Source organism: Anastrepha obliqua, chromosome 3 (assembly GCF_027943255.1).
Source record: "Anastrepha obliqua isolate idAnaObli1 chromosome 3, idAnaObli1_1.0, whole genome shotgun sequence".
Taxonomy (NCBI): Eukaryota; Metazoa; Arthropoda; class Insecta; order Diptera; family Tephritidae; genus Anastrepha; species Anastrepha obliqua.
Window position 1 is genome coordinate 112,014,725 of NC_072894.1, and position 16,366 is coordinate 112,031,090.

The 16,366-nt window shown below is 35.8% G+C and overlaps 1 protein-coding gene across 1 annotated transcript in view; it reads right to left on the minus strand.

Annotated features, from left to right (window-relative positions):
• Positions 1-2,128: 2,128 nt before the first annotated feature.
• The window catches only part of LOC129242156 (toll-like receptor 3), a 40,934-nt gene continuing 26,696 nt past the window's right edge, over positions 2,129-16,366 (minus strand). Inside the window, exons 3-5 of the mRNA XM_054878720.1 lie at positions 12,463-14,024; positions 2,666-2,793; positions 2,129-2,590 (exon numbers count right to left, since the gene is read on the minus strand). Of these exons, the coding sequence (XP_054734695.1) occupies positions 2,365-2,590; positions 2,666-2,793; positions 12,463-14,024 (1,916 nt within the window). The 3' untranslated portion in view covers positions 2,129-2,364. The remainder of the gene's footprint in view (positions 2,591-2,665; positions 2,794-12,462; positions 14,025-16,366) is intronic.

Below are 16,366 nucleotides of genomic sequence, written 5' to 3' on the forward strand. Positions count from 1 at the left end.
GAAAAAATTTCATGCTTTCGAAATTTTTTTATTTTACTTTATTTCTTCAAAATTTTTGAAAACAATTTTTTTTATAATTTTCGAAAAACACCCCTTTGAAAAAATGTTTTCTATGTGTCATAGTGGTATTCCATTAACTTTTAGGATTATAGTCAAATACTTACAAATATCTACGCTTTCACAAATAGCAACAATAAACAAATTTCCTCAAAACCAAAAAATTTACTTTTTTTCTAAAAAAATTCTAAACAAACAACGTAATAAATTTAGAATTTTGTGTTCACGAAAAAACAGTATTGTTTTTATTGTATTAACTGAAAACCAAAATGTTGCAAAAAATCAAAACAAAACTAAATTATTTTTTTGTGTTCATTTGGTCCATATGTTCCATAAAAAGTTGATATGGTAAATAATATGCAGGGTCTGATACACGCAAATTTCCATTGACCATTATAGTGACAAAATTATCGATCACCAATTCCAACAGGATTTCAAAATCAGAGTTGGAATGAGCTGTTGTGTGGTGTACTTCTGAAAAAAATGAGAAATAAACAAAATAAATCTAAAAATTCGAATTCTAACTTTATCTTGTGTATGTTCTTATTACCTTTGAATTTTTCCAATGAAGCACCATTCATTTTAAATTTTCCAAGAATTTTTTTTATCATTTCGCGTTTCTTTCCTTTTTCATTCGATTCCAGCATTTGTTCATAGCCGAAAACATCGTTTGCAAACGCATTCATTTCCATATAGAATTGGCCAAAGAAAGCATTGCTCAATTGAATTGAAACATTATTTTCATAAATACTTAGGACCTTAACTAATGCACCTTGGTACATACCTAACGCAGATATTCATCGCGACCTTGACATCGATACTATTGATGAAACAATACAAAGCGCTAGCAGAAGACACATAAATAGACTATTAACGCATACAAATCCTATGATGAGAAGACTACCAAATAAAGAAAAATCTACCCAAAGTCGGCTTCACCGTCAAACACCAACAGATCTTGCAAAATCCTTGTAATCAATTGTCAACTAATCGTATATATCATTGTTTGTTAACCACTTGTTTTTAAATAATATGTATATATTTCTTCTAAATGAGCTTGGGGGCATTGGCCCTTCAATATCACTCTCATTCCATCTTTTTGTAAATCAAATTACTTATTGTCTAACGACAGGTGTAATATTTTATGGAAGAAATAAAAAAAAAAAAAAAAATTCATTCGAATCATTTGAAATTTCTGTATACAATACATTTCTGTATCACAATACAAATACAAAAAATTCAAAAAAAGTTGTACACATAAAATTACACATAAAATGAATGTCGATTCGAAACTTACTTTAATCTAATTAACAATCGAGCAAGTTTTGTTTTGGACAATATTTTGATTTTTTCTTTTTTTTATATGAAGAAAATATTTAAAAGAAATTTTTTTTTGCTAAAAACCTTCCCCTAGTGGATCCCTATAATATGAAAAAAGAACGAATAAAATTGGCCTCGTATCGGCCCAAAAAAATGCGGACAAACGAACATCATTTCATTTTTATATATATAGATTAAATTTTCGTGAATGAATTCCGTGATGCTATTTATTGATTGGTTCGGTGAAATATAAATTGCCACAATTAAAACTGTTTTTCCATTGCTCAATCTGGTTTCGCATGCACACATACGTACTAGCATACATACAAACATAGGTACATACGTATGACGCTTGAACTAAACACCAAAGCAAGTAATAGGCAGTGTAGTATACATACTACAATACTCACTATACTAGCGTGGCTCAGCAGTACGCAGCCACATACATATACGTATATCAACATATAACGCTTCGTAGTGTCGCTTTTTCGTTTCATCGAGTCTCAAATCGCTCCCAACGATTCTAAAGAAGTTTTCACTTCAAAACATTATTGAAAATCAACATTTTTTTGACCTCTGACTACCCCTCACCCCTTAAGAATATACTTTACCTGAGCGCTTCGCGGCATTTTTTTTTTTTAGGTTTATAAACTGAAACGTGTGCATTTAATTTAATCTTTGGATCATAAAATATTCAATAATTCAAAGACAGCATTTATACGTAATATTTTTTTCTGTTGTTTTTCTCCTAATTCACTACTTTCAGCTTACAAATAACTATGTATAATTTAACTACAACAAATATCAAAAGAGTTATACTATCATAAATATTTAAGAATAATAACTGCTATCAGGTACTTGTGCTTAGCTTTGCTTTGATAATCTTTTGATTAGTTAGACGTATTCCAGCCCACGTTTATTAAGCTTAAATTTGCGCTTTTATACTATTTTCTGGTGTTATCAACTCTCCTCCAATCCACTTCCCAATCAGGCATCCGAATATGTTGCAGAACTGCCAATGTGATCCAAAGAACGTTGCAAACGTTTCCAAAAATATTTACGCTCTTCCGGTTTAATTGCACTACCCTTGACACCGGGCCATTTAATGTATGTTTTCACTTCCATCAGATATTGCAGGGCCTTAGGGCGTTTGTTGCGTGGTATATCCTCAAGAAATACGATAATTAAATGTTCTTTGCTCAACTCGAATATGCTATAAAGAGAAGAAGTGATTAGCAGGTTTGCATAATTTTCTCCCTTTTAGACGGCATTGAAAAAAAAAACTCACCGATGCTGCGCTAAATGCATCTCGAATTGACACCAGTGGCTGAGAAGAAAGTTTGAGGATATAATCAACATTAGAGCACGCGAGCGATCCATACAGGATATAATATTTTCAAGTATGGCGACCCCTATCTGCAAGGGGAAAGATAAATATTAGGACTAAAACAAATGATTTTATTGACAAATACATGAATTAACTATAGGAGGGTGAAGATAAGATAAATAGTAAGATTAAGATGAATAAGATAAATCAAAAGCGGAATTTATTTGAGAAATTAAATTAATTTTGAAAATGCTGCGAGTTGACAATTTCGCGTCATTTTAATTTTTTTGATGTGTTGCCTTAATTTTGGCATATTTTTTTGCTTTCATATGAAGACGAAGTTTAGATTTGAGTTTATTGCTCATATTAAATTAATTATAATCTGTAAGGCAGTGCTGTCCAAAATGAAAAATGTGAGTGAATAAGTGAGGACGAGAGAATGGGAGCAGCCCAGTGGGAAATTTAAACCAAAATAAATAAATATTGGATTGGAGTAGAAAATTTTTGTGTGAGGAATCGAAATGCCTTTTGATATTACATCTATAGCTTCTTTTGAACGACTTGTAACATAAAAGGCATTGCAAGTCGCCAAAGGCATTTTCTAGCATAAAAAAGTTCTCACAGGGCATTATATTGCATACACTAAGCGCCGCGGACAAACTCGGTGTTTATTCGTTGCTGGTTTGTTAACGACTGAACGATGGAGAGTAAGAATACGTGTGATCAATTGATGTATGGGATGGACAGCACTGCTGTAAGGTCTCGTTTTATGCGATTTTGAAGTTATGAAGCTTGTGAAAATCCATCGCTCTTACCGCAAATATACCCTATGATCAAAAAGTACCGACCTGACCGGGAAGACGGTTTTCTTCGATTGCCAAGACGTAGTGCACCATGAGTACGTACCATCGGGCCAGACAGTCAATAAAGAATATTAATTATCCGTTTTGAAGCGTTTGAGAGATGCTGTACGTCGCAAACCGCTGTAAATGTGGGCAAACAATTCTTGGATTTTGCACGATGATAACGCGCCTTCGCACCGAGCCCAAATTGTGCTGGATTATTTGACCAAACAAATTTGTAAAAGGAGATTTCAGTCGATAGAGGAGATCAAAGATAATGCGACGAAGGAGCTGAGGCCATCCGTTCGTCAGCTTACCAGGGGTGCTTGGAGGACTGGGTTAAACGTTGGCCCATGTGGGTTGCTTCAGACGGGTATATTTGGAAGAAGATAAAATAAATTTGCCTGAAATTGAACTCTGTTTTGTTTTATTTAAACATTCCCGGTACTTCCAGATCATAGGGTATATTGCGGCATCTTGTAATGATGGCGGTGATTTGGAACCATTTCGCAAACGGCGCATATTATTATCAGATATTGATTAAAATATGTAAAACTAAGTTTGAATACAGGTTTATTTTAAGCTTTTTTATGAATTTCTTTCGGACATTCGAAGTCATTTATGAAGCAGCCTATTTCTCTTAATTTCTGCGAACTTTTTCATGCGGTTTTAAGTTAATTTTAACTCATTGTTTTGGTTTTATGCGATTTTAGGAAATTACGGAACGTATCTCTCCTTTTTCAAGGCAAGCAAAGTCTTTTTAATGCGAATTTTTTATATGCGCTTTTCTGTAGAACGTAACCACCGCATAAAACGAGACCTTACAGTATTATTATATTTTTGTTTCATCTCATTTTATTTTATATTGTGTTTTTTTCTTTATTTGGTTTTATTTCATGTAGGGGTATATGCAAAAAATGCATTTTAATGCGCAACATACGTATGAGCAGTATGAGCATAGCGTTCAAAAATGCAAATATGGCAGCACTGCAAATGCAACGCGTTCCTAAATGTCATTTCTGCATAAAAAGTCGCGCAATATTTGCAGGAAAAATTTGAAGACTGCCATTTAATGATGTCTGATGAAAAGTAAGTAATATATAATAGTAATTTTTTAGCTTTTTATGAAAAAATATATTGAAAACACGTTAGTTAAACTATATTTCATTATATTTCTCTTTCCGGTCATAGTAGCTGATAGCATCTTCACTAGGCGTAGATATATTAAAGTGTGTTGCATCTAAGCAACCAATTACAAAGGGAAACGGGGTTGCTTTGCTGTTTTCGAACTCAGTCATAATTGTTTATTGCTCTTCAACAGATGGCCATTTTATTTCGCTTTTTAATTTATATATTGCTTTAATTGTTTTGTTGAAAAGATAATGCGCAGCTCCCTTAGCAATATCAAAGCAATACGAAAGCTGCCGAAAAGTGGCCCTGCTATTACATAACTTCCTTAATGTAATGCATAAACATTTTTCTAATGATTTCCCACAACGACCGGTCCTTGCGGTTAACCAAAATGGAGTTAGGGCGGCTTTTAAACACTTCATAAAATGATTTTATTAAAAACTGATTCAACTGGATATCGAAAACTTATCTCAAAAGTGGACCAACTCATTCGAAAGTGAGAAAAAAAATATCCTCGGGAAATGATTTTATTGTTTCTAAAAAAGATTTGTTTTTCGGTATTTTTCGTTTTAATAATAAACTTCTTACAAAATACGTCCTTTTAAGCTTTATGCGGTTTTTTTTTTGACTCACATGCATCGTCGGCTACTAAACTTAGTAATAATTCCATTTTCCTGCAGAGCGCGTTCTTAAATGCAGCAAATTTATTTGCAAAACGTCAGCAAATCTATCAATTGCATGAATTGTCACATTGGCAGTGCTGCTAACACTGCAATTACTGCGCATTATAATACGTTTCTGAATATACCCTAGTTTAGTTTAATTTTGTTTTATTTATTTTATTTTATTTGCTTCAAATAATATTATTTAATTTTAATTAAGGTTATTTAACTTTGTATATCAACTTTGTATATTACGGCGGCCGCCGTAGCTGAATGGGTTGGTGCGCGACTACCATTCGGAATTCACAGAGAGAACGTCGGTTCGAATCTCGGTGAAAACACCCAAATTAAGAAAAACATTTTTCTAATAGCGGTCGCCCCTTGGCAGGCAATGGCAAATCTCCGAGTGTATATATTTCTGCCATGAAAAAGCTCCTCACAAAAATATCTGCCTTTCGGAGTCGGCTTGAAACTGTAGGTCCCTCCATTTGTGGAACAACATCAAGGCGCACAGCACAAATACGAGGAGGAGCTCGGCCAAACATCCAAAAAGGGTGTACGTGCCAATTATATATATATATATATATATATATATTAGTTTATATGTACAGGGTTGGCCATATTAAACTGACCCATGTGATTATTAAAAAAATATGGAAAAAGAAACATTTTTTTGTGTTTCATTGTGAAAAACATTTAATTTAGTTCAAGGAGATTCGTTTACATCACTTTTTGAATATGATATCGCGCAAGTGGTCGCCCTTAGCTCGTATAGCGTAATGTGCCCGTTTTTCGGCGTTTTCCATAGTTTTGGCCAGCGTCTCGGCCGATATGGCGGCTATTTCCCGTCGGATATTGGCCTTAAGTGCGACTAGTGTCTTTGGCTTGTTGACGTAAACCTTAGATTTCAAGTAGCCCCAAAGAAAAAAGTCCGGTGGCGTCAAATCCGGTGATCGTGGCGGCCAGTCAAAATCGCCGCTTTTTGATATCAAACGGCCAGGGAACAAAGTCTTCAATAAGTTGACGGTGGCTCGTGCTGTGTGTGGTGGTGCGCCATCTTGCTGAAACCAGAAGTGCTCCATACCATTTTCACGAACAATCGGCATCACAAAATCGGTTATCATGGCCCGATAACGCTCTTGATTGACGGTCAATGGTTGGTGTTGACCATTTTCAAAGAAGAACGGCCCAATGACCATATCAGCGCAAATGCCACACCAGACTGTAACTTTTTGGTCGTGGAGATTTACCTCTTCAATAATTTGAGGGTTTTCAGTGGCGTAGAAACGGCAATTTTGCTTATTTACGGTTCTGTTCAAGGAGAAATGGGCCTCATCACTCATAATGATTTGATGCCAAAAATCCTCATCAGTTTGGGCCATTCGGACGACAAAATTGGCATATTCCAAGCGACGAGGCTTGTCGGCCGGCAACAGTTGTTGATTTAGTTGTATTTTGTACGGGAATATCCCCAAATCCAAACGAATGATACGTCGTAGAGTGGTCCGAGGGATGTCCAACTGAGCAGAACGACGATTACCTGACGTTCGTGGCGATGACTCGATACTGGCTCGTACGGCCGCGATATTTTCGTTAGATCGTCTTGGCCGCTTTTTATTTGGACGTCGGGTATTAGCCACAGTGCCGGAAGACAAAAATCTTTTGTGCATTTGCTTGATTGCGTTCTTTGACGGCGCACTTTTCACTTTATTTTTTTTTCTCCACGCACGTTGCGTTTTTACAATCGAGAAGGAATTTTGAATGTACAGCTGAACAATTTCAGCGCGTTCTATTGGGGTGTACTGTTTCATGGTATAAATCTCCTTCGACTGACGCTTCCAACGCGGTATGCCATTAGCTGATCTGAAATTACAGTAAAAAGTTATAGGGTTACTCAATGGGTCAGTTTAATATGGCCAAACATGTATATTAATTCAATTGAACTCTTTGCTATTTATTTATTGCGTCTGAATTAAAATAATTGTAACTTTTTAAATTCTTCTACAACCCTTTAGCTCACCTGAAAATATAACCTTATTTGATTATTTTGTTTTTATATTCTTTTATTCCAATTTACTTTGACTATTTGTTTTTGTTTTAATTAGTTTTAGTTTTATTTTTATTTTATTTTATTTGATTTCTATTTAATCATATTCATTCGGTTTTATTTTTATTTTAATTGTGTTATATTTGATTGCATTTTATTGTTTTAATTTGTTTTATTTTTCTCATTTTATTTTTGTTTTATTTCATTTTTGTTATATTCCTCTATTTTATTTATTTATTTTTTTTTTTCTTCTTGTTTTTTTTTTAATTTTATATACTTTATTTGGTTTTATTTCTATTTCATTTTTTCTTGTTTTATTCCTATTTTACTTTATCGAATTTTATTTCAATTTATTTTATTTTACTTATATCTTTTTCTTTCTTTATTTGGTTTTATTTCTATTTGTTCTTATTTTAATTGATTTTACTTCACTTCTATTATATTCTTCTATTTTATTTTTAGTTATTCTAGTTTATTTCCTCTGTGAATGCCCTGCCCTATGGAAGGACAGAATGTTAACCCTGGGCAAACCGCTGTTCGAGAGCCTCGAACAACTGTCTGGCTTAGACGTCAACAACCTAATAAGGTTCCTAAACCGCACAGACTGGATATAGTCCTGCTGCAAATAACTCTTAAACAATTTGGTAACGAAGATGTAGCAACAAAATGGTGCGGAAGCGCTAGTTGGATTCTGGATGAATCACCACTCTAACCAACCTATTCTAGTTTTATTTCTATTTTACTTTATTGTATTTTATTTCAATTTATTTCAGTTTATTTTATTTATATTTTTCATATTTTATTAGGTTTTATTTCATTTCTATTATATTCCTTATTTATTTTTTCTTGTTGTTTTCTATTTTACTTTATCTTACTTTATTGTATTTTATTTCAATTTGTTATTTCATTTTATTTATATTTTTTCTTTCTTTATTTGGTTTTATTACAATTTTTTCTTATTTTATTTCGCTTCTATTATATTCTTCTAATTTATTTTTAGTTTTTCTAGTTTAGGTTCTATTTTATTAGTATTTAAAAACAAATATTTGATTTCTATTTTATTTCTATTATATTTTATTGCATTTAATTTCATTTTATTTTATTTCTTTTTTATTTTAATTTATTTTATTTTTTATTTCATTTCTATTTTTTCTTATTTTATTTGGTTTCATTTATTATTGCATTTTATTTTTATTCATTTAATTTTTAGCTATTTATTTTATTTCTATTTGTTTTTGTTTGATTTTATTTTATTTGATTTTTTTTTTATTGCATTTATAACAGGTACAAAATATTCTTCTTCTTAATTGGCGCTATAACCGCTTACGCGATTTTGGCCGAGTTTAACAAAGCGCGCCAGTCGTTTCTTTCTCGTGCTAACCGGCGCCAGTTGGACACACCAAGTGAAGCCAAGTCCTTCTCCACCTGATCTTTCCAACGCAGTGGAGGCCGCCCTCTTCCTCTGCTACCACCAGCTGGTACCGCATCGAATACTTTCAAAGCCGGAGCGTTTGTATCCATTCGGACGACATGACCCAGCCAACGTAGCCGCTGGATCTTTATTCGCTGCGCTATGTCTATGTCGTTGTAAAGCTCATACAGCTCATCGTTCCATCGTCTGCGATATTCGCCGTTGCCAACGTGCAAAGGTCCAAAAATCTTACGCAGAATCTTTCTCTCGAACACTCCAAGCGTCGCTTCATCGGATGTTGTCATCGTCCAAGCTTCTGCGCCATACGTTAGGACGGGCATGATGAGAGTCTTGTAGAGTGTTAGTTTTGTTCGTCGAGAGAGGACTTTACTACTCAGTTGCCTACTTAGTCCAAAGTAGCACTTGTTGGCAAGAGAGATTCTACGTTGGATTTCAAGGCTGACATTGTTATCGGTGTTAATGCTGGTTCCTAAATAGACGAAGTCTTTTACAACCTCGAAATTATAACTGTCTACAGTGACGTGGGTGCCGATACGCGAGTGCGCCGACTGTTTGTTTGAAGACAGGAGGTACTTCGTTTTGTCCTCGTTCACCACCAAACCCATTCGCTTTGCCTCTTTATCCAGTTTGGAGAAGGCAGAACTAACAGCGCGGTTGTTAAGGCCGATAATGTCAATATCATCGGCATACGCCAGCAATTGTACGCTCTTATAAAAAATTGTGCCTGAGCGATTAAGTTCTGCGGCTCGTACGATGCTCTCCAACATCAGGTTAAAGAAGTCACACGACAGCGAGTCACCCTGTCTGAAACCTCGTTTGGTATCAAACGGCTCGGAGAGGTCCTTCCCAATTCTGACGGCGCTACTGGTGTTGAGCAACGTCATCTTACATAGCCGTATTAGTTTTGCGGGGATACCAAATTCAGACATCGCGGCATACAGGTAACTCCTTTCCGTACTGTCGAATGCAGCTTTGAAATCGACGAAAAGGTGGTGTGTGTCGATTCTCCTTTCATGGGTCTTTTCCAAGATTTGGCGTATTGAGAATATTTGGTCGATGGTAGACTTTCCAGGTCTGAAGCCACACTGATAAGGTCCAATCAGTTGGTTGACGGTGGGCTTCAGCCTTTCACACACAAATTGCAGGATCGCCCTTCTTATGGATTGGGCAGAGCACACTTAAATTCCAATCGGCAGGCATGCTTTCATCCGACCATATTTTGCATAGAAGCTGATGCATGCACCGTACCAGCTCCTCGCCACCATGTTTGAATAGCTCACCCGGTAGTCCGTCGGCGCCCGCGGCTTTGTTGTTTTTTAGCCGCATTATCGCTATTCTCACCTCGTCATGATCGGGTAGCGGAACGACAATTCCGTCGTCAACGATTGGGGTATCGGGATCTTCACTTTCTCGGTGACATGCGCAGCTGTCACTGTTCAATAGGTTCGAGAAGTGTTCCCTCCATAATTTAAGATTGCTCTGTACGTCAGTCACCAGTTCGCCGCCTTTGTTCTTACAGGAAAACGCCCCGGTCTTGAAACCTTCTGTAAGCCGCCGAACTTTCTGGTAGAATTTTCGGGCGTTGTTCCTGTTGGCCAGCATCTCAAGCTCTTCGCACTCACGTATTTCGGCCTCTCGTTTCTTCTTTCGGATAATACGTCTCTCTTCCTTTTTCAGCTCTCTGTAGCGATCCCACATGGCTCGCGTTGCGCCCGATCGCAGCGTGGCTCTATAGGCGGCATCCTTTCTTTCTGCGGCAGCATGACATTCCTCGTCGTACCAATTGTTTTTTCGGGCTCGCCGGAATCCGATTTCTTCTTCGGCGGCGGTACGTAGAGAACGAGAAATGTTGCTCCATTGTTCGTGGATGCCGGTTTGTTGGGCAGTGCTCTCCGAGAGCAGGAGTGAGAGTCGAGTGGCGAATCTTCTGGCTGTCTGTTGTGATTGCAGCTTTTCGATGTCGAACATTCTTTGCGTAGGTAGATGCACGTTTTTTGCTGCACAGAGGCGGGTGCGCAGTTTGGCTGCAACAAGGTAGTGATCCGAGTCAATGTTGGGTCCTCGGATCGTACGTACATCTAATACACTAGAAGCGTGTCTTCCATCTATCACAACATGATCGATCTGGTTTCGTGTTTTTCGATCAGGAGACAGCCAGGTGGCTTGGTGAATCTTCTTATGCTGGAATCTGGTGCTGCAGACTACCATGTTTCGGGCCCCGGCGAAGTCGATCAGCCTCTGTCCGTTACCGGATGTTTCGTTGTGCAGGCTGAATTTTCCGACTGTGGGACCAAAAATTCCCTCCTTGCCCACCCTGGCGTTGAAGTCGCCAAGCACGATTTTTATGTCGTGGCGGGGGCAGCGCTCATAGGAACGTTCCAGGCGCTCGTAGAAAGAATCTTTGGTCGCATCGTCCTTCTCTTCCGTCGGGGCGTGGGCGCAAATTAGCGATATGTTAAAAAAACGTGCTTTGATGCGGATTGTTGCGAGACGCTCGTCCACCGGAGTGAACGACAGTACTTGGCGACGAAGTCTCTCTCCCACAACAAATCCGACACCGAATTTGCGCTCCTTTACATGGCAGCTGTAGTAGACGTCGCAAGGCCCTATGGTTTTCTTTCCTTGCCCCGTCCATCGCATCTCTTGGATGGCAGTGATGTCAGCCTTTACTCTCACGAGGACATCAACCAGCCGGGCAGAGGCACCTTCCCCATTAAGGGACCGGACATTCCAGGTGCATGCCCTCAAATCATAGTCCTTAGTTCGTTTGCAGGGGTCGTCATCAGTATAGGGAGGTCTCATTCGAGGCTTTTTTAAAGTTTTCATTGGGGGGGATTTTTAAGTGGCGGGTCCCAAACCCAACGCACAACCAGCTATCCTGGAATGTTTCGCCTTCTCACTTTAGCTCACTCCCAAACGGGTGTTCGGAAGCTACCCAGAGGATACGTGGGCTAATCCCGGCCGTTGTGAGCTGCCTGAACCATATGCAGAAGAATCGTCCTGGCCATTCCCAAGTGAATGGCGATCAGTAACTTTCCCCACTTGCGTGGACTTCTACACATGGAACCATCCTCCGGTACAAAATATTACAATTAAATATATATATAAATATTATACAAAATAGTTAACAAATTTATTATTAAATTATTTGATTTATATTATATTAATATATAATATATTATTTTTTTGAATTTTATTCTTTTTTTCTTATTTTATTTGGCTTTATTTATTATTGCATTTTATTCTTTTATTTGATTTCTATTTGTTCTTATTTAAACTTGTTTTGTTTCTGTTTTATTTTATTTAATATAATATAATATTATTTAACTTCATATATGAGCTAAATTTTAATGTTTTGTAATATCTTAATCAGTTGATTACTTTATTGTAATTTATTTTATTACATTTGAATTTTTTATAACATTGAATTTATTATCCAAAAATTTCTTGATTTTTTCTTTTATTGTATTTTATTTTGTTTCATGTTTTTATTTTTTGTATTTAATTTAATTTAATTTCATAAAATTTATCTTATTTTATTTATTTAAAATTATATTACTTCATTTTAGTTGCTATTTATTTTATTAAAGTTGTGTTTCTCCTACCTGTAAATTTTTTAATTCTTCTGCAACCCTTTAACTCACCTGAAAATCTCGTTCGTGTAAACATATCGATATATTACCCGCCTCCTCTACATTCGGTATTAGTTCTTCCAGCACCCAATTGCGATCGCTCTGGCAGTAACTTATGAAAATGTCATAAATCATGCTGGGATCGCTTTCGGTCAGCGCATTGAATTTGTTCACCTGATCCTTGGTAGCCATAGCCAAGAGCGCTGCGGACTTCAGCGATGAGTAGTAGTAGTAGACATGCCAACGCTTTAGGTATAAGAACACTATCAGCAACGTTACACCCACAATCGAGAAGATGGAAGCCAAAAGAATTTGTGTTAACTTGCTTATATTCTCAGTAATAATCTGATCAAAGGAGGTAAGTGGGCAATCGAGTTGGTCGAATTGCATACGAATAGTCCTATTGAAACACCAATATTGATCGTCGTCATAGTCGACCAATTGGAATTTCGGTATCGACTTATTCATTTGGCTGTAAGTTAAGTTTGCTAAGGGGCATGCATCCGTTTGATTGACTATGGAACGTAGCATTGAATTCCATTCCAAGTTTTTAATGTAATGCTGCGTTAGGAGTGATGGTATGAGGTCATCAAATGATGTGAACGTAAACTTTAAGTCAGCCTCGTTCAGATTTGGCTCATCTTTCTGTAACACTCGCAGGCACATAGCCTTTTTGCTGTTCATCGCCGCTACTTCTACCAAATCGGGCAATAGACAGTCGCATATGAAATCATTCTTACCGAGACTAAGATAGTCGAGAGACATGAAATCCTTCAGCATTTCATAATTAATGATGTTTATATTGTTGTTGTTCAGTTCGAGCATACGCAGCTCGGTGTTATTTGCGAATACTTGTTCGTACCAATTGCCGATGTTATTCCAGCTCAAATCAAGCGCTTGTAAGTATTTCAACGAAGAAAAATAATCAGAGGATAACGAATTGATGTTGTTACTGGCTAAATCAAGTATTTTCAAGTTTTTGAGATGCTTCAGCCAATCCAATTGTTTAAGATCTGAATTTTCAAAGAATAAATATTTCAGGGTGTCCGCAATGGGCACGAAGTAATCTTCGATGATGTTGAGCGGTCCGAAATGATTGCCGGACAAATCGAGGCCAATAAGATTTGTATTATTGAATAATGCATTGCTAACCATCGGAAGGGATGTATAACACAAACTCATGTACTTTACGCTTTGGCTCAGCTGTCTGAAGGCAATCGCACTGCTGTGTGTCAACTTTGTGTGCGATAAATCCAGATAAATCAGTTTATTTAGATTTTTGAAAGTACCCACTGATAAATAGAGACCAGACTTCCGAACAGTATTGAGCCTGGGTAATTCATAGTCGGGTTGGAGTAAATTGGTGAAGGACAAATCAATATACTCGAGATTGGGTAGTAGTTGGAAAGCGCCATCTGGTATTGTATGTATTCTATTATGCGACATGAAAAGTTTGATCAGTCCAGTGATGTTCTCAAAGACATTAAGTGCTATATACTCGATGTTGCAGTAGCTAATGTCCAGCTCGGTTAGGTAAGAAATCCTCGGAAAAGTGGCCCAATCGATACTTTCTTCTGTGGATAGAAGCAAAAAAGAAAACCGAAAAGAAATATTTAATAAAATTTCATAGGTTAAAAACTAAATGAGTTAAGAAAATTTTATAAACTAAGGATGGATGTGTTTAAAAGAGCGGTAAATTCCTAAAAGAGCTCCTTCACAGCTGATTTTTTTAGTACATATTTGCGAGAACGCAGAGTGCTGACAGCTAGGGTTCAACAGTCTGTCAGTCGCATCACCGGTAACATGGCTACCGAGGGGTCCGCAGAATTGGCTGGCATGATTCCCATGTTATGTGGAGCTGGTGCAGGTTGTTGAAGTCAAGTTTGAAAACAAAGCTTACGCCGACGCAATGGTAGCATATGAAATTAAAGCTAGTATAGTTTGAGAAGTAACACTTTTTCTTCCTTATGCCCAGATGTAGATTTGGCTTTTGGCAAGAGCAAAGTGCACCAGAGGAACAGTTGATGGGGTTATGCGTGTCCTATTTAAAGATGACGCCATGACCAATTCCAACATTGAAGGAGCAGGCAAGATTCCACTTGTTTGATTGAAGGTGATTGCACTCCTCCTTATAGAGATATAAAATATCATTCCGAAAAGAAAAAATTTTTCAGTTTTTCCCAATGGCTAGAACAAAAATGAGTAGTTTACTGAACACTTTTGTAATGAGTGATAATGATAATATGAGCACTTATATAAAAGTCAGCTGTCTTGTAGGGTATGTGCTTGCTTATGAAATGTGTGTGCTGACAATGGTGAGTGTGTGAGTATATTCAAGGTTTGCATTGTTTTTTTTCTGCTAATTCATATTCGATACATAAAATACTGAAGTGCTGGAGAAAATTTCAGTCTAAAGTGGATAATTATAGGAAGTGGATAGATAGGCTTTAGTAGGGTATACATTTAAGAAAATTATACTGATATTTGAAGAAAAATCGGACTTCAATTTAATGTTAGTGCTATTATTATTAAGCGCCTAGAAAAAATTGAAATCATTTAAAAATTCAAGACGAGAAGAAACTTAAAATTAATATTATTAAAATGATATTTTAAATGGTGTTACGAAATTCAAGGAATTCGTAAGAGTGTTACAATAAATGAATTTTTATAATATTTATAATAAACAATCGATGATGAAATCATTTATTGGATAAATAAAAAGTTTAATACAATAAATTAGTAAAGTGATTGTTTAAAACTAATTGGAATTTAGAAAATAACTATTATACACAAAAAAGGTCAAATGTTTTTCTAAAATTAAATTAAATTTAAATCAAATTAAAAATTAAAATACTGCATACATACTCGTATATAGAAATTAATAAAAATTTGTTTGAAGAATTTTAGAAGTGGAATAAAATAAAACAAAATTTAAATAACAAAGTTGCATACAAAAACTAAAAAAAAATATACAAATGCAGAACTGAACGAAGTGAAAAGATTAACAAAATAAAATAAAATAAAATAAAATAAAATAAAATAAAATAAAATAAAATAAAATAAAATAAAATAAAATAAAATAAAATAAAATAAAATAAAATAAAATAAAATAAAATAAAATAAAATAAAATAAAATAAAATAAAATAAAATAAAATAAAATAAAATAAAATAAAATAAAATAAAATAAAATAAAATAAAATAAAATAAAATAAAATAAAATAAAATAAAATAAAATAAAATAAAATAAAATAAAATAAAATAAAATAAAATAAAATATAATAATCACAGCATGGAAGGCAAAAAAAATACACGGTGCCCATCCCCATGATCTCGAAATGGAATGGATAGACGCACAATCATCCAATTTATGGTTGAAAAGAGGAAAGCTATTTTCTGAAACAGAAGGTTTCGCAATCGCTATCCAAGACCGAGTTATCCCAACGAGGAATATCCGAAGGTCGATACATGGCGAGGCAATAGAAGATAGATACCGAAGGTGCGGCATTTACGGTGAAACAATCGACCCTATAATTGCTGGATGTAGCGTACTTGCCCCCCGTGAATATGTCATGAGACATAACAATATAGCAAAGATCCTCCACCAACAACTTGCGATCAAACACGGTCTCTTACAAGCAGAAGTCTTGTATTTTAAATATGAACCAAAGGCAATATTGGAAAATGCAAATTTTAAACTGTACTGGGACAGATTTATTTCTACAGATCAAACCGCAGCTGCCAACAAACCTGACATCATCTTGTTCGACAAGATAAATAAAACAATCGAAGTAATTGGTATAGCGGTGCCTCTTAATCGCAACATCAAAGCAAAAACTTCACTAAAATATCGAAGTATGCAGCTTTGGCCATAGAACTTAAACGGATGTGCAAAGCGAGGGAAGTGAATATAATACC